We start from the raw sequence: 23,270 nt of genomic DNA on the forward strand, positions 1-23,270 counted from the left end.
TAAGTTCTGTGAGCTTTGCAATATCTTTCCCCCAAATTCTGGTTTGTTTGAGTTTGCCAGTCAAATTATGTTGTGTGCAAAGAAAGAACTGTATGAGATACAGAAGGTGTAGACATAGAAACATTTTAAGTTGAGGTGAGAAGTCCGTTTTCTCTGGCAGAGGCAAATAGGATGGATACTTTGAACCACATGGTAAAGTTATGGAAGGGATCTAATCAAGGATAAGTACATAGAGAAAGTATAAGTAAAAGGACTGCCAGTCAGTGCTGAGGGGCCAGCTAAGTTTGCAGAATATGAAATCGCAGTGATTTCCTTGAGTAATCTAGGTGTAGGAAAGGAGAAAGGGCATAGTTGGACTGATTCAAAGCTAGGAGTTAGCAGAGACCACGTGTCAGAAACATAAGGTGGGGATATTAAAGGGCTGTCAAGAGAAGTTAAAAGCTAATATCATGGGCTGCAGGCAGGACAAGCTAGGAAATGAAGCTAAGACGGCGAAATGGGGAGGAGGGGCACTGAGAGACTGAGGCTTGGGTTAGGTGAGAACAGACCAGGGAATAAGAGAGAGACTTGGAAGTTTAAGAGGCTGCTCTGTTGCAGTCCAGATTTAAAAGTCAGAATGTTTCAGCTGCTAAGGTCCAGGGTGTGGGTAATCCGCGGACTTTGAGAATTGGAATGTAGATTAAGGTTATTAGGGCACATTGAGGCCAGGGTCAACCACATGGTCACTGAAGTTGACCATGATGATGTTATATAAGATGTAAGTTTGGTAACTGGCTCACCTCAATTTTACCAACCAAGTTCTTAAGTGGTTTTATTTAAAAATATTTTAAATGAATGTACAGGAATGGCCAGGAGGTTGGTAGACTGCAATTTAAAACTGAAGTTCCTTCAAGAAACTACTAGCTATAGAGTAACATAATGGCTAATGGTGTGGGTTCCTGGCTCTGCTCCTTTACTGGCTGTCTAACCCTGAGTAAGTTACTTATCCTCCCTGTGCCTCAGTTTCCTCAACTATAAAATGAGCATAAGACTACCCGCCTTACAAAGTCATTGTGAGAATTAAATGAACATGTATAAAGTGGTAAATGCTGAGCACTTCATAAATGTTAGGTATTTTTATTAAAGAGGAGACATTATAAATAAACTATAATGTGATACTCTATGATGAATATTTGTACAAGCATGTAGAAAATAACTGAGGGGGGGGGCACTTAAAACTATCCTTGGGATAACCAGGGAAGTCTTCAGTAAAGAGACAGAAGCAAAAACAAAACAAAGTCCAAGAGTTTGATAAACAAAGGGCATAGGGGAAGTGGTAGGATCTATGTTCAATGCTCACAGTATGACAGGCACCGTGCTATTTTAGAAATATTATCACATTTAACACCACATCCCTGCAAGACATGTAACTTCCTTTCACTGAGGAAAACTCACAGGGATTAAATAACTTGGGCACACAGGAATGGAAAGGGTATTAGACAGCATACAAAGGGTATCTAATACAAAGGGAAAAATAACAAACCACTACTCTTACCCAAAAATCCTATTCAAATGGAACTTTGGAATCACAGTTCTGAGCTTATTGGGCCCCCGGCCTAAAGAGTCCCACTCAAGGATATCCATATACTGGTTTGTCTACCGCTCCACTCAGTCCAGGTCCCAACATGGGATAGCCTAACTAGTGCCTAACTAGCCTAACTAATAGCCTAACTAGCCTAAATTGGAATCTTCATTTTAAAAAGCAAGTTGGTGTGGAAGAAGAACTCTGCTGAGGGGCCTTCAAAGAAGTGTGAGGTGGAATAGGTAGATCACTGAGCGCTCATGGGAAGCTGGGAATGTCGAGGATGGATTCACATGCAGGGATCAGATTATAAATGGCTTTTGCCTGTCACATGAGAAGTTTGGACTTGAGTCTGAGAGCAATGCAGAGGGAGTAAAGGATGTTTAAGGAGGCCCTACACAGTGAGCTGAAACCGAGCATGTCTTTAAAGTACGATGACAGCCAGATACATCAATCTCCAGAAAATCTGGGCTGACCCCCAGACAGGCAGAGGAGACTCAGCAAGGAAGAGGAGTGGCGGCGAGCTCTTCCTCCCTCCACATCGCCGGTTGTTTAAAGCCCCTCGGCTTGTTCTCCCACACCTCCTTTTGGCTCCTCTCTCTAAACACACCTGGCTGCCTGCGTGCTTCCGGAGCTAACCACGCGCGCGCCTCCTGCGCCCTCCAGCTGAAGCGCGACCCGGCCGACCCACCCCTTCAGCGCCCCCTGGCGTCTTCACCCTTGCTCTCTCTTTTTTTTAGTGAAATAATTTTTTTAAAATTTATTTTATTGAAGTATAGTTGATTTACAACGTTGTTTTAATTTCTTCTGTATAACAAAGTGACTCAGTTATACATAAACTTTTTCTCATATTCTTTTCCATTATGACTTACCACAGGATATTGAATATAGTTTCCTGTACTATACAGTAGGACCTTATTCATCCATTCTGTATGTAATAGTTTGCATCTGCTAACCCCAATCTCCCAATCCATCCCTCCCCCACCCTCCCTTCCCCTTGGCAACCACAAATCTGTTCTCTGTATCTGTTAGTCTGTTTCACAGATAGTTCATTTGTGTCATATTTTAGATTCCAAATATGTGATATCATATGATATTTGCCTTCTGACTTACTTCACTTAGTATGATAATCCGTAAGTCCACCCATGGGACTGCAGGGCTCTTCTAACTCGCGTACCTCAGAGAGCTGCCCGGCCTCCTTCCGCAGCGCCCCGCATCCGGTCACATGAGGCGCAGGTCACCTGCTCTCTGGTCACGTGAGGCCGGTCACGTGCCAGGCCCCGCACCGCTAGCTTCCGGAGACTTTCGGGGCTTAGCGGGTGCGGTCCTGCGGCTCCCTGAGCCCACCGAACTGCACAGCCAGGATGGTGAGGGCGGGGGTTCGGGTTCGGGTTTGGCCCTGACCGCCGCCTCCCCGGAGCTCAGCCCCTCTTCTCGTCCTTCCCGCTGCAGATGAACGGGACCACCCCCGACCAGGAGCGGCCTCCGGTGTCCGAGCCCGTGTGGGAGCGGCCCTGGTCGGTGGAGGAGATCCGCAGGAGCAGCCAGAGCTGGTCGCTGGCAGCCGACGCCGGCGTGAGAGGCGGGCCCCAGGGACCGGAGGGGAGGGCGGGCCTTCTGGCGTGATGCGCGGCCTGCGAGCGGGACTCTGGGAGCCCCCAGTCCCCCTCCACCCAGTCGATCCTGTTGCCTCTCATTGACTCAATAACGCCCCTTCTCGTCCTCGAAAACTCCCGGGTGGTAGTCCCCAGGCACTTGGGCGGAGGCGGGCTGGTTGATCTTAGCCCTCTCAGTGCTCCCACTTGGACTGCGGCCCTTCCTTGTTTGGGTTTTCTAGCCAGGCGCCCAACTCCACCCTGAGCGGGGATCGGCTTCCGCCACCTCGCAGGCTTACATGGTACTAGTTAGGCTATCCCATGTTGGGACCTGGACTGAGTGGAGCGGTAGACAAACCAGTATATGGATATCCTTGAGTGGGACTCTTTAGGCCGGGTGCCCAATAAGCTCAGAACTGTGATTCCAAAGTTCCATTTGAATAGGATTTTTGGGTAAGAGTAGTGGTTTGTTATTTTTCCCTTTGTCTCTGATCCCTGTAGAATGACAACCAAACAGGACTTTTAAATTCCTCCAGAAACGATATAGCAAATATCCATTGACTCACTGACACTGTTCTGATGAGCTTTCTTAATGTTTTTTGATGCTACTTGGTCTTTGTACTGTCAAAAGCAGCATCCCTTTTACATTCCAGCACACGGGCGCACACACACAGGCGAAAGGAAATGGGTTCTTTTCTGTTTTGACACGCAGAATAGGTGCATATAATATTGATACTACTGTATGTTTGTTTTTTAAATAGTTACTACAGTTTCTACAGGAATTCTCACAACAGACTATCTCTAGGACCCATGAAATCAAGAAACAAGTGGATGGACTAATTCGGGAAACTAAAGCCACAGATTGTCGACTACATAATGTCTTCAATGACTTCCTTATGCTGTCTAATACCCAGTTCATTGAGAACGTGAGTTACTTAGTTACATCAGACTTATAAAAAAATAATACTGTTAGAAGGAGCAAGAGTCACTGTGATACTAAGTGACCCATTATTAGGTTCTCTAAAATTTTGGTGAAGTAGTAGTTCTTGGTGATTGATGTCCCCCCTTTTTATTAGTAAGGTTTATTTTTTTTCAAGCCTTTGAAAAAAACCTAACGATAAAACTTCTTCATATTCCAGTGTTTTCATTGATTTTTAGTTTTGGTGTAGACTGCTGAATTACATGGCACTCCAACAAGTTTTGTTATGAGCATGCTCTGTAAGGAAAGCCATACACCTGGTCTGATCCTCTGGACACCATCAGGTTATTGATTGTATCCATTATGTCCTGATAAGTTACATTAAAGGCATGTGTGTGTCTACTTGGAATATTCTCAACTAACGTTTTGTTATGATGCCTGAACCTATGCCATAGAATCAGCTCTAAAAGATTATTGAGCTTTAACCCAAGTGCTATTTTGTCTATGTATTTATCGAATTTCTAGGTGCTAGGTTCAAGGAATACATAGATAAATTAGACAGAGCCCCTCCTTAGAGAAAATAACAATCTTCCATAATAGTGTAATTCCAGAATAAAAAGGAAGCAAGTGTGGCTGGAGCCCAGTGACTGTAGGGGAGATTGATAACAGAGGATGGAGAGGAAGCTTAGTTAAGCTGGTCTGTATTTCTCATAGGGCGGCTAACTTTCTCAGTATCAGTGTTAATTAATCTGTGAAAAGAGAATTAGTAAAGTAGGCTATCTCCTGAGATTGTTAGATACAAAGTAATAAAAAAAAGATTTCAAAAATTGCAAGATTATACAAAGCCCACGATTTAGGATTGTTAAGAAGAGACTAAATATTGTCACGCAGGTATCTTATGCAGCATGTTTGTACGTTTTTAGTAGTTCAGGTTGAAATGCCACTACTAGGCTTTTTGGGGAAGCTGTGTGTAAAATAAAGATCTTAATAAATATCTTATTTAAGATATATCTTAAATATCTCTTTACCAGTAGGTTTAAAATGTAACAAATATTCTCGTCAACTCTGTAGTCATTTTCTGGTTGTCTATACAGAATGTCCATGGTTGGTCCTGAGCATCTTTCCTATTGGAAGAGGCAGTTTACAGGACTCTGATCTGTACTTTACTGGTGTATGCAGCCCCATCACTTTTTCATCATGCTGAATTCCGTGTCCTTTTGAATATACCTGTTGTTCTCATTCTGTACCTTTCTTGCTGGATCAGGTGCTTAGCTCTTCTCTGCAGTCAGTGTTGCAGCCCTAGACTGGGCAAGGAATAGAATTGGGAGGCTTCTTTTGTACCTGATGTGCCTGTACCACATTGGTATTGGATTGGTACCCGACTGATACTTTGGGGGTGAGGGGCATCATAAGCTTCTTTTTCTGAATCATAACCTTCAGTTCTTTTTCTTTTCTCTAGCTCTTCTTTTCTGGCCAAGTTTTCTTAGCTTCTGAGTTTCCCATAATCTAGTTTTTGTGGGTGGTTTTTTTGTTTGTTTTTGTTGATTATATTTTAGTAATAGTTCTTTATTTCTGTTCACTTCTTGGATTCCCTACTTTCCATCCATCTCTCCATCCCCTTAGTCCTTATGCCTCTTCCCCTGCCATTCTGCAGCCAAATTCCCCTTTAGATGTGCCTGTTGCCACTGCCAAATCAAACTGCTTCCCAGACCTCCCTATAATGCCGTGTGTTACGTGTTTTTCCATTTGTGGTAGAGCATGATGATGTTGAGTATGGCTAATGCTTAATAAAACTCTGAAATAAACTACCTGCTGATAATACATTTGGCAGTGATTTGACTTTGCATGTGTTTTCTTCAAACCCTGGCCAGTACTCATGTATTACAATTCTGGCTTAAATGACGGTGCCATTTGGTTTCATGGTAGTTTATTGGAAAGATACGCACAGTCATAGGTTTCTGGGTTTTAGTAATTGACCTAGAGGTAGCCAGTAGATTGCAAACTGCATTACAGTTAGTGAAACTGAAGAGCAATCAGGACTTTCCAGGGCAAGAGAAATTAGTGCCTTTAGTAAAGGCTCAAGAGGGGACTCTGAAGGAGGATAAATGCTGATTAACAGTGGCCAGTGCATCAGTGTGTTATTTGGAGGGAGTACAATTCTTGAAGCTTCATTAATCTGTTAATTTAGGAATTTTGTCCTGAAACATTAAGTGACCTAGTTAATGACTTCTTTAGTAGCACTTCCCATGATTGTAATTTTACATTTATTGATATGATTCGATGTGTTGAACTCCGCTACTAAATCAACCCCCATATTTTTGCTAAATGTTGTATTCCTTGGGCTCAGCATGAGCCTGATACATAGGGACTCAGTGAATATTTGAATGAATTAATGAGAGATCACAAAAGTGAAAAGGGCTGTTTATAACATGTTAAGAAATCTCAGCCCCTCGTCAGCGTTCTCTCTAATTCCCCACCTTCACCTCTTACCTCATCTCCCCAAATGAGGAAAAGATGCTTTGAGGGGAAATATCAAAGATATTTAACAGTTCTGGGAATGGCTACCTGATTTTAAAATGATCAAAAAACCCATGAAGCTGTGAGTTGGGTGAAACTGGTAAGGAAGTTAGCATTGATTTCCTGCTGTGTACTGAGTACTTGAGATGCATGGTCCTGGCCAGCCTCGAAAGATCCCATGGGTTTTATGTATTTGCTGGTTGGTTTCTTAGATGTCATGTTTGGCTTTCCACAGGGTGCTGATCTCTTGTGAGGTAGTTTTTAATGACAAGCAGTAGAAAAAGTAGGGTGTTAATGCTGTTGAGACCTCAGCATGAAGCTCAACCTTTTAGGTTAAGTGGTCTCACTATTTAAAGTCTGAAGTGACCTTGGTAGCTGCCTTGTCTTAAAGTCTCCATTTTAAGATTTATTTACTTTATTTCTTCCTGCCTTTGAAAATTGCTCCCCAAATTTCTGGGCTTTATAGAACAATTTTTTTTTTAAGTATGGAAAAAGAAGCATCATCTGAAATTTCAGATGTTAAAGGAGAGCCTCTTAACATTTTGACATGTATATTCCAAGTCCATTTTCCATGCAGACATTGGGCTTTAAGTGTTTTCCTTTCTTGTTATAAAAGTAATGAACACTCACTGTAGGAGAGATTGGCATATATAAAAAGTATTAAAGTGTGAAAAAATTAAAACTACAGAAATCAACTATAATTCCACCACCCCAAATTAACCAGCCACTGAACATTTTGGCATATTTCTTTCTAAGAGTATATATGTATGTATATAACTTTAACCTTTTCTATATATTGGCAGCCTGCATTTTTCTTAATGTTAGTGTATTATTTTGTAAGCATTTTAACACATCTGTAAGATCTTGTGAACTTAATTTTTATTGTTTTTATTTCATTATGTGCCTATCATTTAGCAATCTCCCGACATCAATTTTTTTAAATAAAATATTTCATGTGTCTAGAAAAGAACAGATAATAACCACAAATGCTAATAATATACACTACCTTGCATTAACAGATTTTACTATTTTGACATATTTGCTTAAAAGGCACCGACTCCCATTTTTTCCCTTAACTCTAAATATTTTGGGTGTGGGCTCCTTTGTATCTCTGCCTTTTTACTCTTCTTCTTACTTGGAGAGTATATCTGTGTCGATGTATATCGGTGCAGGTATATGTAATATGAGGTAGGGATTTCATTTGGTTCATTTCCATATGAGTAACTTTTATTGTGTGGTTCTTTTTAAAAAATAATTAATTAATTTATCTTTCGGCTGTATTGGGTCTTCGTTGCTGCACAAGGGTTTTCTCTAGTTGCGGCGAGCAGGGGCTACTCTTCGTTGCGGTGCACGGGCTTTTCATTGCAGTGGCTTCTCTTGTGGCGGAGCGTGGGCTCTAGGCGCGCGGGCTTCAATAGTTGTGGCTTGCAGGCTCTAGAGCGCAGGCTCAGTAGTTGCTGCGCCCGGGCTTAGTTGTTCCATGGCATGTGGGATCTTCCCGGACCAGGGCTCGAACCCGTGTCTCCTGCACTGGCAGGCGGATTCTTAACCACTGCGCCATCAGGGAAGCCCTATTGTGTAGTTCTTTTCCTCACTGACTTCTGTGTATGAATGCATGCATATTTTTTTCCCATATGGATAACTTTTATTGTGTAGTTCTTTTCCTCAGTGACTTATATGTATGAATGTGTGTTTTTGTGAATATAAAATCAAGCTTACATGTAATTGTGGGTCTGTCTCTTGCCTCTGTCTTTTATTATGTTTATCTGCCGTAGTCAGTATCACAATCTTAAATACCAGAGATTTCTAGTAAGTTCTAATAGGGCAAATCCCTGTGACTTCTTTTTATTCAGAATTATCATGGTTATCCTTGGCTTTTTTCTTTCCTCTGTGAATTTGAGGATTATCTTGCTAAATTACCCAGAAAATTCTGTTAGCACTTTGATTGGAATTGCGTAGAATTATAGATTTGGTGTTTGTGACTTTGCAGTATAAATCTGATGCCATGAGCAACTTATTGTTTGTATTTATTTTTCTTGGAACTAAATTTCAAGAAGTAGAATTCTTGGCTTAGAAGATACGAACATTTAAAAATAACATTGTTGGGCTTACCTGGTGGCGCAGTGGTTGAGAGTCCACCTGCCGATGCAGGGGACACGGGTTCGTGCCCTGGACTGGGAAGATCCCACATGCCGTGGAGCAGCTAGGCCCATGAGCCATGGCCGCTGAGCCTGCGCGTCCAGAGCCTGTGCTCTGCAACGGGAGAGGCCACAACAGTGAGAGACCCGCGTACCGCAAAATAAATAAATAAATAAATAAAATAAAAGTAACATTGTCTAATCAGATTGGCAGATATTTTTAAAAGGTAGGTAACATGGTTCCACTGCTGGCAAAGGTCTGGGAAGTGGGCACTTGAATATGTTGTGGGGACAGTGTGAGTTGCTCCACATTTGTGGCCAGAAATCTGGAGGTAGCTATTAAGCCTAAAAAACAGTTTTGTCCTGTGACTTGGCAATCCTATTTTGGGGAAGCCTATAGAAATAAAAGATCCAGGGCCTAAGAATTTAGTATATGTGCATATGTTTACAGCAGTTTATTTACAACAGCAAAAACTGGAAATCTCCTTAATGTTCCCTAATAGAGAATTATTGAATTAATCATAGTCAAGTTCACACTATAGAATATTGTGCAGATATAAAAAGGATTGAATCAAATCTATTTGCATTGACCTAGAAAGTGGTTTATGTAAATATCGAGTGAAAAAGTGGGGCAGAGGAATTTGTATAGTATAAGTGCATTTTTATTTAGAAGCAGGAAGAGTGGGAGAACTCTGAATATGTGCATATGTCTGTATATATTTGTGTATGTTTCTATGTGGGAAGCATAGAGGAGCACACACCAAGCTTAAACTGCTTATTCTGAGGGTTTGGTTGGAGGCAAGGATGGAACAATTTTTAAACACATCTCTTTCACTTATATCTTTATATTGACTTTTTAATTTTTAATTGACTTATAATTCACATACCATAAAGTTCACCCTTTTAAAAAGTGTACAAGTCAATAAGTGTTAGTGTATTCACAAAGTTTTGTAACCATCACCAATATCTAATTCCAGAACATTTTCATCGTTGCACTACTTATAATGAGAATGTTTTACTTTGGAAGTTTAAACAACAATATATAGTTAAAAAAGGAAATTACAATGAGTTGCCAGAGTGATAGATCTATTTTGGAAAAGGGAGGCTGCCTGTTCCAGCTGTATGGGTCAGTCCCATGCCTGGCCTTCTGGCAAATCATTGGTGGGCTTGGCCTATCTATTTTCTTATAAATGGGATAATAAAAATTTAGCAACCATTTTAAGCAACAGGATTAATATAACTTACCTTTACCGTTTCCACTGTGCAAAATGTTAAAGCTCTTGTTACCTAGTAGGTAGGTTCTACCACTTGGTATTCTCATAGCCTCACATTTAAGTACCTGTAACATTGCTCTGTCAGCATTAAGTATTAGATTAAACAAGAAAGTGTGAACACCAGTTTATTATTGTTTTTGTGACTGTGGTCAACAATGAGATTGAAGGTTTTTTTCTCATGTTTCCTAGTCATTTGTGTCTGTTTTTTTAAACTTAATTTTGGGAGAGTTGACTACTGTTCTTTGCTTTTTGCCCTTGACCAGCGGCCTCAGCGATTTGTTGAATAATCATTTCTTCCCCATCTTTGTCTTTTCTAAATTGTGTATTGAATTCTTACGTTGTGATTGATTCCAAATGCTGTTTTGACCATTCCAAACTGAATTTGCTTCCGTATTTAGCGTGTATATGATGAAGAAGTGGAGGAGCCGGTGCTCAAGCCTGAGGCAGAAAAACCAGAACAGGTACTTGCATTAAATCACTCTTCTGTTGGGCTCCTTTCGAGAAGAAAAGTGGTGGAGATTTGTGATGTGGCTGGTGGAGGGATTGTGGGCAGGGAGATGGACACGGGGGGAAATGGGAAAAGCTGCTCCTGACAGCCCAACAATTGAACTCTTTAGTTTGTTTGTGAAATTTAGTGTATTAAGAAATGTATAGATTAAGTTCCTGAATTCTGGCTTAAGAATAGAGCAGAGGTATGCAGAGATTTTCTGTAAAGGACCAGATAATAAATATTTTGTTTGCTGGCCACATTGACCTACGTCTCTTCGCTTCTTTTTCTTCTCTTCCTCCTCCCCTTCCCCCTCCTCCGTTAAAAATGTAGAAACCTTTCTTACCGTGAGGGCTATAAAAAATGTAGGCCATGCTGGGCTGTAGTTTGTGAGTTCTTTGAAGATTGTGCTTCCCTATCCTTTCGTGGCTGCTTTGATTCTTATTCCTACCAGTTTAAAAATGAAAGTAAGATGAAAGCCATATTGCTTGTAACATATGAAGATGTTAGACTAAGAAAGGATGTTAGAAACCAGCTACAGTTCTGCCTATTTCTAGCCTTAAAAAAATTTTTTTTAAATCTTTATTTTTAATAGTACTCAGGGATTTGCTAACCATTTAAGTGCAATAGTATCTGGTTATACCAAGTCAGGGGACAATTTTAAGGTGACAGCTATTTAGTGAATTATTTTTAAAACATCCATTATATATTTATTTCACAGGCATGTTTTCACACACTTAGTACAACGTTAGCTATTTAACTCAGGATCAAGCATACCAGAGTGCAGAAAAGATGCAGCCAAAACAAAAAAGCTAAATCAGAAAGACTTCCACACTTGAGGTAGTATAAACTACTCTTCAGATTTTCCCCTTTGGCTGTCAAAACAACACTATGGTTTGGTTCTTTCTGTAATTATGTATCAACTTCTAGAATATTTGTGAGGAAGGGAAATGACACTAAAGATATTTTGCAATATTTCTTACAACTGATGACACAGTTGAGTGTATGAGAGCTGCTGTTATAGGAAGTGCGGACCTGTGGAATATTTTCAGCAGGTTGGTGATGTGTACAGAGTTTTGTCGGGGTCGGGGGCATTGTTCTAGGGTGATGTACAGGATAGATTAGAGATGAAACTGACCCTCTCTTGGTTTGAAACAAGTTTATAGAATAATCGTAATTGTCCAGTTATTTTTTTTTTAGCTGTAATTGAAAAATAACATCTCTGGCTGGGGTATTTTCTTCTAAGTCTTAACTCCTAAAATTGTCCAAAGGATCATTAAGCAAGGTCAGTGGGATACAGCCATGGCAAAGCTGAAAGTCTAGGCCCTTCGTTCCTCCAGTAGCAGGGAGGTGAAGTGCCCCTGGATGTCTTGTGGTGTGCCATTCATTATTAAGATTCTTTTACATAGCCTATAAAAGCTGAACCACCACACCATAGTTGTGCTTTTGTTTTTGTAGATGATGAACCTGAAGCTCCAGGACCTTACGTAGTTCGGTGTGTGTTCAACGCATAGACAAACTTGGGATTTACCACTCCAAAGTCTGTGTTGAGGCATTCAGCAGAATCTGACTTTTAATGTTTTTAATTGTTTAACATTTTAAATTGTTAAGAATTTAACGTTTTTAATTAAAATTTGGGGGGTTTTTTGGAGCATGAGTCTAGGCTTTAGCAAACATTCCCAGTGTTTTATTAGGGTGGTATCAATATACTGGAGATCTTACTGAACAGTATTTTTTCCTAGGAGAAGACCCGGGAACAGAAAGAAGTAGATCTGATTCCTAAAGTCCAGGAGGCTGTGAACTACGGTTTACAAGTGTTGGACAGTGCATTTGAGCAACTAGATATAAAAGCAGGAAACTCAGACTCTGAAGAAGATGATGCTAATGAGCGGGTGGAATTGATCCTTGAGCCAAAGGTAAAGACATTCAGTTGAAATATTTATTGTCGCACCTGTTGGGTTTTGGTTTTACTTGGGCACAGAATTGGTAAGACATGGACTTCACTTCCAGGAAGTGAGGATGTCACTTAGCAGTCTCATACTGACTCCATCGATCAGAAAGATTTGCTGTACACAAGCATCGATTGAGCACTTACTAGGTACTAGCATGCCAAGTTGGGGGAGTACAAAGATGCAGAACATGGTTCCTACTCTCAGGATGCTTATTACAGCAGTACCAGATGGTGGGAGAGAGGAGGCTTTACAAGAGTCACCATCATAAGTGCTCTGACTTCTAGCTGGGGAAATTAGGAGGAAGATGAGATTTGAACTGGATTTTGAAGGATGAGGAGGCTCGTGAGAGGTAGGGATTGTTGGGAACCTGACATTCTGCAGCTTGCACTAAGAGGGAACCTCCAAAGTATTGAAAGACATGTGGGTTGTTCCCAGGTTTTGGCCAATATAAATAAAGCTGCTATGAGTGTTCACGAAGAAACTATTAGCAGATGTTTATTGTTTTACTGTTACTTTCTCTCAGGCTCAGTAGTAAACACAGGAGGTCGCCTTACTGATTTTGAGAATCCTTGTGACACATAAGTGCCTTGTGAATGGAAACATGCTGCAAAATCAGTCTCTTCTAGTCCTTCATTTCACTGCACATTTCTCTTCCGATTTGGGCTTATAGTGCCAAATTGGGGCTGATCCTTTAACCATGATATGCTCACTGGCTTGCTTTTTCACTATAGGGATTTAAAAGTCAGCAGCAGACCCTGGGAAATGTATTGCCTGGGCCACACTTGCTACTTCCAAGTCACACACCACTTTCTCTGTTACAGGAGGACTTTGGAAACAAGCCTCCTAAGTCAGTGAACAGTTAGCTCAATTAGCACTTCCATTTCTTTGCAGTAAATTGGTTGCTGTTGTATCTTTTACGCTAACCTTCCCAAGCTTTCTGTCATTGGTGAAGCATCAGAATTGTTCTTCCCTGCACCCAGGTTCTTTTCTATAGGGAGGAGATATTAAGGCCAAAGGGCCATGCCTCACTGTGAAGATGGGAGGTTGCCCCAGGGTGGAGAGCTTTCTTTTCTTTTCTTTTCTTTTTTTTTTTTCAGGTCTTTTACCTCCTTAGGTATGTTTATTCCTACATATTTTATTCTTTTTGTTGCCATGGTGAATGGGATTGTTTCCTTAATTTTCTGATCGTTCGTTGTTAGTATATAGGAATGCAAGAGATTTCTGTGCATTAATTTTGTATCCTGCAACTTTACCAAGTTCATTGATTAGCACTAGTAGTTTTCTGGTGGCATCTTTAGGATTATCTATGTATGGTATCATGTCATCTGCAAACAGTGACAGTTTTACTTCTTCTTCCTTTTTTTTTTAAATTAATTAATTTTATTTATTTATTTTTGGCTGTGTTGGGTCTTTGTTGCTGCGCATGGGCTTTCTCTAATTGTGGCGAGCGGGGGCTACTCTTCGTTGCTGTGCACGGGCTTCCCATTGTGGTGGCTTCTCTTGCTGTGGAGCACGGGCTCTAGGCATGTGGGCTTTAGTAGTTATGGCATGCAGACTCAGTAGTTGTGGCTCGCAGGCTCTAGAGCACAGGCTCAGTAGTTGTGGCACATGGGCTTAGTTGCTTCGCGGCATGTGGGATCTTCCCGGACCAGGACTTAAACCTGTGTCCCCTGCATTGGCAGCCGGTTTCTCAACCACCGTGCCACCAGGAAAGCCCTTTACTTCTTCTTTTGGAGTGCTTTCTTAACTCTAAATTTTTGATGTGTGTGATGGCCTGCAGTGGAAGGATCTCCAACGTGTACTATTCTGTAGACAGTATCCTTCATTTTGTTTTGTTGTTTTATCATCTGGTCTTATTTTACCAATTTCATTTCTCTAAATTCTACAGTGTGAACCTCTGGGGCATATTATTATTCTCTTCTTTGGGTTATTTTTTTCTGCTGGGTAGGTTCTCATCAGTCTGTTGGAGACATTCCTTTAGTTAATTACGTTGACTGTGAATATTTGCCTAGTTGCCACTCTGTTTCTTTTCATCTAGCCCACGCTTTATGTTCTGTGTTCCTGCGTCTCTGCCCTGATGAAGTGTGAAGGAGTCCTCCTCCATTCCCTTCCTTTGTGCCTTACTTGTGTCCTGTTTGTACACATGTCCCCCTACCCACCTGCCTTCTCAAGTCATAAAACCATTTGGGTTATTTACTCAGTGTGCTTCTCCAAATTTAGGACTTGGTTCTTGAGATTGATTGATTGGTTGATTTTTGCTCACCAGAGTTGAATTTTAGGGGAGGAAGATAGGTTACCATCATCAAAGGTTGCCAGAATTTCTGGTTTCTTTCCTTGGTCCTCCTCCTTTTGGGCATATTACTATGAAGTTGTGCCCCTTTCCTTGTTTGGTTACTGCTAGTAAACTTTTTGCAAGCCTTTGCCATTTTTGTTAATAAGGCACTTGAGAAGGGAGATTCTATGTAATTCAGCTTTACTTTGCCATCTTTACCTAGGATTTAACTTTTTTTTTAATCAGTGATTTAAAAAAAAAATCCTGCTGTGTTTCTTATTCTCCACTTTCATTATGTAACTTTTGGGCGGTAGTCAGATGGAACAAGATGTCAAATGGAATACCTAATTTTATTTTCAACCTAAATATTTAATGGCTTATTCCCTTTCATTGTTTACAGGATCTATACATTGACCGTCCTTTACCTTATTTAATTGGGTCAAAGCTGTTCATGGAGCAGGAAGATGTAGGTCTTGGAGAGCTATCTAGTGAAGGTACTCTTTTGCACCAAATAGTTTTGTTGCTTTTAACATTTATATCTTAACTTTTTATTTTAAAATAATTTCAAACTGTACATTAAAGTTGGAAGACTAGTAGAGAGAGCTCCCACATACTGTTTACCCAGGTTTACCACTTGTGAACATTTCACCACATTTGTTTTATCATTCTTTTCCTATATACATAATATTTTTTTCTGAACCTGTTTGGGAGACATCATGCAGACGTCCTGCCCTCTTACTTCTCCGTACGGTTGGCAGTCTGTGTCCATGGGTTTTTGTGTCTATGTATTCAACCAACCTGGATTGAAAATATTTGGGAATAAAAAATTCCAGAAAGTTCCAAAAGCAAAATTTAAATTTGCCACGCACAGACAACTATTCACAGAACGTTTATTTACATTGTATTTACAACTATTTATGTATCATTTACATAGTATGAGGTATTATAAGTAATCTGGAGATGATTTAAGGCTGTATACAGGAGAAAGATGTGGGAAGGTGTGCGTGTAGTTTGTATGCAGACTATGCCATCTTGGTATCTCTGTGTGTGTGTGTGTGTGTGTGTGTGTGTGTGTGTATGTAAAGGGGGTCCTGGAACCAACCCCTCGAGGGACAACTGTATTTCTGTGTGTGTTTTCTAAGAATAAGAACTTTCTCTTATAGCTGCATATTCTGCATATTCATTTGCACATCTGTCATCTTGGTTGGACATGTCTATTGGGCTTTGATGTGAGGCTTTTAATATGTCTATCTTGTTTATTAATAGAAAAATTATCAAAGTGGTTGAATTCTGTGAGACTTGGCAAGTATGTACAAATCAAGTACACTTGACTTTTCGACCTCTTCTTTAGATGTAACTTTTATATGAAATAAAGTCACCAATTGACTGTTCTCCGACAACAGCAGCAAAAACTATAACTATCAAAGTTAGGAAATTTTAACTGGATGTAGTACTAGCTAATCCTCAGTCATATTCAAATTTTGCCAGTTGTCCCAATAATGTTCTTTATAGTCTCTCTTTTTCTCTGTTTCAGAATCCAATCCACTCACTGCATTTAGTTGTCAAATCTCTCTAGTCTTCTTTCAGTCTGATACCATCTCTCAGCCTTTTTTTGCTTTTTACAACCTCAACATCTTCGAGGAGTGCAAACCAGTTTTTTTCTTTGTAACTAATATATATTTTTTGTAACTGATAAGTATCTTGTGGGGTGATACTTTGAGGCTATGTAAATGTTCCATTCCTCACTATAGTGAAGATACTTTTAATTCCAGTTAATGGGTATAGATGGTTTTATCAAAATCTTTAGATGCTGATGTATGGTGGTTTGTGATCTTGGAAGGGAACTAAGGATCTTTTCTTATGAATATTGGTGATAACCTTTATCTTTCTTCTCACCAGAAGGTTCAGTAGGCAGCGATCGTGGTAGTATTGCGGACAGTGAAGAAGAGAATGAAGAAGAGGTAAGGGCTTTCTGGTGTGTCCTGGTCATGGTGGGCAGGAAACTTAGGGTGTGTTTAGTGGGCTAAATAAATAACGTATTTGTGAATTAGCAATTTGTTTATATAAATCTTTTAATAGTGACAGAAGCCATATTCTGAAGCTTTTCCCCTTGGGGTGGGAGTTCCTTTTTGTCGTGTATACAAAAACCAAGGAAAACGGCTTTAATCTCTTTTACCATTACCCTCTCACCTCCCCACCAAATTCTCTTCTTGCCAATGTATTTTGAGGGTGGCAGCTTAGATGTTTCGGTGGAATCTCTGCTTGAGATACAGTCTTTGAGTAAGTTCTGTCTTTGAGTAATTCTAGGGAAAAAGTCCACATTTAAAACTTTCTTTTACTATAAAGACTTTCTAGACCAGAAGGATCCTGAAAGCATCCACTTACATGTTAGCTTTGCTGCTGCCTCTGGCATCTTCATACCCACAGAGCATGATCTGACTCCCTGCTCTACGGTCTCAGGGTGTGTGGGCCTTGGCCACTGTTGTATCTGGGGTTGTTCCTTTAAATGGAATACTCGTTATTGCAAAGGGCAGAAACCCTTTGAAGGTTAGTCCCTGAGTGTTGATTTATAAACGGAGACAGCTTTGTATGTGTGCTCCCCTCTCCTCTGTTTCCACAGTCTCCGTTTCCTGTCCTCCTCCCTCCAGCCCTCCCAACAAAAAAAACCTAATAGTAGGAAATAAACTTTTCTAAAATAACCTTGCTGTATAACTGATTGTCTTTAGCTAAATCCTTTGCTTTTAGCCATTGAAGCAACTCTTTACCTCATTGCTCATATTAAGTACTCATGTTCCCTTCTTGGGCCTGATGAATTAATTGTCCTACTTAGAGGGAAAATAGAAAACGTAGTCCAAAATGTAAAATAATGCAAACCAACTTTTGATAATTTAGTTAATTAAATGTGCAACTCTTACTTTAAATCCAAAGGTTAGAGATGATAGGGCAGATCAATATGAACAAATAGAGAGGTTTAAATGAATCATAAAAGTGACATGTTAACTGGAATAGTCCTTGGTGACATTGCCAACTCTCCACCTTATCTGCACCTTGATACGTCAGGTGACTAGTAGTCGGTACAGAGAGACCCAGTGTTGGCTACCCCAGAGACTTAGACCCGAGATCATTTCTGTGCTTCCAAGTAAAGCCTGTGTTAACAAAAAAGCCTCTTTTTTTTTCTCCTATAGGAGTCAGATGAAGATTTTGCCAATCATAGTGACAATGATCAAAACCGGGTAAGATGCATATGTTGAAGTGACTTAAATTTTAACTGAAGCATAGCATTTATACTAAATCTATGCTAAAATTACTTTTGAATGACTTAGGGGAAAGTGAGGATTTATTCACATTTACAACTATTCATTTTTCCTTCAAATGTTTCATGCTTTTAGGCTAACTACCCTCTTGTATATTTTTTCTCATTTGCTTTATATTTTATCTTCATTTTTCTTAGACAACAAAGAAGTAAAAAACGAAATTGAGAAACGGAGCCTATAAAACAAGGCCTGATTACCCAAACTGAATTTTTCACATGAACACACCTTTCCTGTTTTAAAATTTGAGACAATATAGCAGTAAGGCTAAGGAACACTCCAAAAATGGAAATCTTATTATCCTACTGTCTTAGCACTGTTGTCTTAATTTTTGTATATCCTTCTAAGGACATGTTCTTTTCATAACATGCATAGTTTATTTTCTGTTATTTTATATTAACATGTCACAGGTGTTTCCTTGACATTTTAAATAGTCTTTGTAATTTGCTTTGTAAACTTCTATATTTTTTTAACATACACATGTAATACTGTTGTAGTCTTTAAACGTGTATGGGAAATAGTTTATTTGTAAATTTTAATTTTTGACAGAATGCTGCATTCAGTGTTTTCATACATAAAAATCCTTTCCTTCTGTGAACTCTTTCCTTAGGAATTAGGTGGTGTAGAGTTACTTGATACTACTGTCTAATGGACATTCAGATTAACAGATCATGCATAATGATTTTCCCAGGATCTCATCAGCACTGGGATTATGATTTTTGCTACCATAGTATATGTACGGTGGTATATTGAGATGATCCCAATTTGCATTTCACTTTCCTAATTCGGAAATATTTTTTCACAAAAATTTCCAATTATCAAGTGAAAGATTTAGCACTTTTTGGTTGTTACTTGTATTTTTTTCAGTTGTGTTCACAAATGTGGTTCATCTTTATAATTTTAATAATCCTTCTGTACAGTGTATTTATTTCTATGGAATTTACTATTAGATCTGTAAATTCGGACAGTTTTTAAAAAATTAATTAATTTTGGTTGCACCGGGTCTTAGTTGCAGCACACAGGATCTTCGTTGCAGCATGTTTAGTTGTGGCATGCGAGCTTCTTAGTTGCAGCATGCATGTGGGATCTAGTTCCCTGATTAGGGATTGAACCTGGGTCCCCTGCATTGGGAGCACGGAGTCTTACCCACTGGACCATCAGGGAAGTCCCTGGACAGTTTTTCAAATAATACAGTATGGTGATTAAAAGCATTGGTGGAACCATTTGTTTGTATTGTTAAAGATAGATTTGTTGTGTGTGCCACTGCTAACCTCAGAGTTCTAAGGATTAAATTAGTTTAAAAAGTGCTTTTAGCGTAGTGCCTGGCACAGTTTATTGATTTCCATGTTAAAAAAAAATTTTTTTAATTATACAATTTTTACGTACCAGTGGCTGCCTTTGTAAAAAGTTAGAACTTAACACATAAGACTAAGTTTGAGTCATCTAATCCTCATCTCCTCACAGTCTCCAGAAATAACTGGTGTTATCATCTGGGAGTGCATATTCCAAGTGCTGTTCTTTGCGTTCACAGATATGTCTGTGTTCATAGAAGTAGTGTTGTATATGTGTCAGGGTGTGGTCAGGATATCATTCGGGGTTTATCATTCACTATTTTGTCACTTGATTGGTCTTGGATGTCTCTCCAATTGTTACAGCTTATTCCTTTTGACTGTTAGTATTTTTATTAAGGTAAGGCTATACTTATTTAGTTTATTCATTTCTCTAGTGGTGGACATTTTTATTATTTCAATCTTTTGCTATTGCACTGAAAATAAATCTCGTGTGTTATTTGTTCTAGCACATTTACTGCTTCATAACTTTTGGTGCATTATTTGTTGTTCCCAATTTGAAGAAGTCTGAAGGCTAAGTGGCAGTATCCCTTTTTCAGCTTGATGACCGCATCTAATAGTTTTAATCTGGTGGTTTATACTTTTAGCACACTGCACAAATGAGTGATGAAGAAGAGGATGATGATGGTTGTGACATTTTCGCTGACTCTGAGAAGGAGGAGGAAGATACTGAGGACACTGAAGAAAATTCCAGACCTGTAAGAAAGACTATAGTTGTTATTGCTTGGCAAGGTTTTAGAAATGGTACCTAGTACTCATTCCTTTTATTGTCATTTATATTTGTAACCGTCTCATTTTGCATCCTATTTGTAATTTCATTTACACTTTTGGAAATAATGGTTGAGCATCCCAAGTTGCCTTACAAGTACCACTTTCTTCTCCAAATGTTAAGATTTTACAAGTTAGATCATTCAAAATATATTCAGTTTCAGAGTTTTAAGATCCTAATACTCCCCCCCTCAAGCACTTCATGGTAGTTTTCTTATCTAGATCTAGATAAGAAAACCACCATGTATTAAAGTGAAGTATAAAAAAAATAAGGAAATAAAGAGATCTCCCTTTGAAGGAACACTGAGTCTTCTTTCTCAGGTGATCTGTATAGGGTGCATGTGTTTACATTTATTTAGTTAAACCTTAATTTCTCACCAGTTCAATTTCTTTGCCATTGTTTACATAGTTTTGTTAGGTGTCCAAAAGTAAACTGTACTAGTTTGTTACAAAAAAGTGATTCTTTTGGTCTTCTCTGCCTGTAGAAAAAAAGTAGACCCACGTCATTTGCCGATGAGCTGGCAGCTCGGATCAAAGGGGATGCTGCAAGCCGGGTGGAAGAGGAGCAAACAAGTATGTCACTGCCACCGAGATGAGCTAAAGGGGCAGTGGGGAAGTGTAGGACCCTCTGCTGGGCTTCACTGAGTGTAGATTTCCTTGTTTAATTACTAAGGCGCAAGAGGCTTAAATTGTAGTTCTTATCTTTTTTGGCTTATAGACTCTTCGATAACTGAACACTGTGGACCCCCACCCCCAGCCCATCTCCCAAATAATGCACATATGTGCATCTATATATGCAGTTTCATGGGATTAATGGGTACCACAGAGAACCATGGGCCCCAGATGAAGAATCCTTGGCTTAATATTTACTCCTATATTTTATTTTGACCAGATAAAAATGTACCATACACTATATTCTAGTGATTTAACAGAGTGGAAAGATGTCAGAAGTCTTTCAGCAAGTGCAGTCCTCTCATGCACGTGACCCTGGTATGGTAGCTGAAGCTTTCTGCCTTAAAAAGAGGCACTTTTTGAGTGTCTGCTCTGGGTAAGGCACTGAGAGGGGTGCTCAGGTGGAGCTGAGATACAAAGTTGAATGTCTTGCTCTTAGCTTAGGAGTTGTGAGGATGGCAGATGTGTGTGAAGAGTCAGTAAGTAAATACTAAGGGTGGACTGAGTATTGTTCAAACCGTGAAATATTCTTCAAGGCTTATCCCCAGGGGAAGCAAAACCTCGGAAGACATTGAAAGAGAAGAAGGAAAGGAAAACTCCCTCAGATGGTAAGCCTTTCCCCTCAATTCTCTTGTTTTAGGAGGCTCTTGACTCGGGAATGGGAATATTGCTTATGTGATCTGTAAAAGTGCCTTTTTAAGTGCTGACAAATGAGGTCTGTCTCTGTACACTTTTTGAAAGCATTTAAGAGCATGCTTTTGGGGTGTGGGGAGAAGTGAGTGTGGAGTTAAAATGCTTTAAAGATTTGAATTACTAGATTTTATAGGGATCTATTAGCTGTCTTTCTAGACTTCTGTAGACGTTTAGAAACTAGGGAGCTCTAGCATTTGTTTTCAGTAAGGAATATTATATCAGACCCTTTAACATTCAGTGGTAATGTCCATTATGTTTCCACCTGGGACTGTGTCAATCTGCAGCTCTCTCTTCAGTCTACCTCTCTGTCCCTCCGATTCTGGTGGAATAGGTCTTGGATGGCAATCGAAGCATAGACTTGCTTCAGAAGAAATTTAGATGAAAGTAATTGCCTGCAGAGTTTACCTTGCCCCAGACATTTACAGACTTGTGAGTGGGAAACCAAAGAGCATTTTAAGGGATTCAGTGAACTGTTTAATGAGTTTTTGTCTGAAGGTCCTGAGACGGCCAACATTCAAGTAGTCCTTGTTACATATGGTTAGATAAACTCTATGCCAGTTTTGGAGGTGTTATAAAGGTTAATCCCCAGAACTGGGGTTCTAAGCCCATCTTTAATTCTCCCTGCAAAACATTTCTTTCTGTTTGCTAGATGAAGAAGATAACTTATTCGCACCCCCCAAGCTGACAGATGAAGACTTCTCACCATTTGGCTCTAGAGGTGGCCTGTTCAGCGGAGGGAAGGGACTTTTTGATGATGAGGATGAGGAGGTAAGTCGGCGGGAATAGCGAAGCTCTCCATAGCTGTGTCATGTGTCCCCAAGGAAGAAATACAGTTAGTTCCTTTAGTAAGGAAAGGATGGCTTCTTATTTGGAAGTTGCTTCTACTTTCATATTTTAGGAGATTTTGAACTAAGAATCACAAAATGAGGAAATACTGTATCCTGATGCCCTTTGTTAAATAGGGAGAGGATGTGAGTGTTAATAGTGGAAAATTTACTTGGTTAAGTGATTGTTTCTTACCTTGTCTTTTGTCTTTTTCCACGTTTGTATTTAATTCCTGGGCAGACCTAAATTATTTCAGGGTCTGATTCTGTCATAGTCTTCACTATGGAACTGATTTTCTGACAGAACAGTAAATATGTAGCTTTAAACTTTACAAGGCACTTTTCTTTAGACATCTTTACTGCAGCTCCATTTTCCTCTGCTATTTTGAACTGTGTTGTCTACTTTATTACAAGCAGAGTGACCTCTTCATGGATGCCCCTCAGGATCGGGGAGCTCGAGCCTCTATTAAAGAAGGTGAGCGTGGATTGATGCTGCCTGTGCTTCTTCATGCACAGATTTCCAGAACTGGTTACTTCCCATCAGGAGATGGAACCCCTAAAGTTGTTCCCAAACCTTGTTTCTCTGTTAGGCAGGAAGCTGTTGTGTTCACCTTGATCTAGTTAAAAGCTGTTCCTTTACACTAATTCATGTCTTGGAAAAAACAAAAAGTACCATCTGTAAACCCACATCACAATTTTGTCTCTTTCTTAGAGAATTCAAAGTGAACCAGTGAAAGCACTCCAGCAGTGTTGAGGATATTTTAATTTAATCAAATTTAGTTCAAAGAAATATTTCTGAAATTCTGCACATAAGTTGGAAATCAGTAATTCCTCAGCCCAGTGTGCATTAGAATAATTTGAATTTTTAAAAAGCATCCATAAGCTATGTAAAAACTTAAAAATTTTATTCCATTAGGTCTGTGATAGTTCTTGGGAAT

At 39.6% G+C, this 23,270-nt stretch overlaps 1 protein-coding gene across 18 annotated transcripts in view; it reads left to right on the forward strand.

Moving 5' to 3' along the window:
* The first annotated feature begins 2,813 nt into the window (after positions 1-2,813).
* Positions 2,814-23,270, forward strand: part of LOC113623108 (WASH complex subunit 2) — a 56,478-nt gene continuing 36,021 nt past the window's right edge. For 12 of the 18 annotated variants that reach the window (XM_027111787.1, XM_027111792.1, XM_027111802.1 and 9 more), the window contains exons 1-13: positions 2,814-2,928; positions 3,014-3,136; positions 3,918-4,082; positions 10,403-10,465; positions 12,234-12,407; positions 15,116-15,209; positions 16,615-16,676; positions 17,901-17,948; positions 19,963-20,073; positions 20,629-20,716; positions 21,352-21,423; positions 22,158-22,276; positions 22,747-22,807. In XM_027111787.1, the coding sequence (XP_026967588.1) occupies positions 2,926-2,928; positions 3,014-3,136; positions 3,918-4,082; positions 10,403-10,465; positions 12,234-12,407; positions 15,116-15,209; positions 16,615-16,676; positions 17,901-17,948; positions 19,963-20,073; positions 20,629-20,716; positions 21,352-21,423; positions 22,158-22,276; positions 22,747-22,807 (1,183 nt within the window). In that variant the 5' untranslated portion in view covers positions 2,814-2,925. Of the gene's footprint in view, positions 2,929-3,013; positions 3,137-3,917; positions 4,083-10,402; positions 10,466-12,233; positions 12,408-15,115; positions 15,210-16,614; positions 16,677-17,900; positions 17,949-18,188; positions 18,314-19,962; positions 20,074-20,628; positions 20,717-21,351; positions 21,424-22,157; positions 22,277-22,746; positions 22,808-23,270 lie in introns of those variants that run through there. The other 6 variants (XM_027111788.1, XM_027111793.1, XM_027111800.1 and 3 more) reach the window with 4 other exon arrangements.

Source organism: Aethalodelphis obliquidens, unplaced genomic scaffold, assembly GCF_003676395.1.
Source record: "Aethalodelphis obliquidens isolate GAN/ISIS:26980383/991018 unplaced genomic scaffold, ASM367639v1 scaffold11, whole genome shotgun sequence".
Taxonomy (NCBI): domain Eukaryota; kingdom Metazoa; phylum Chordata; class Mammalia; order Artiodactyla; family Delphinidae; genus Aethalodelphis; species Aethalodelphis obliquidens.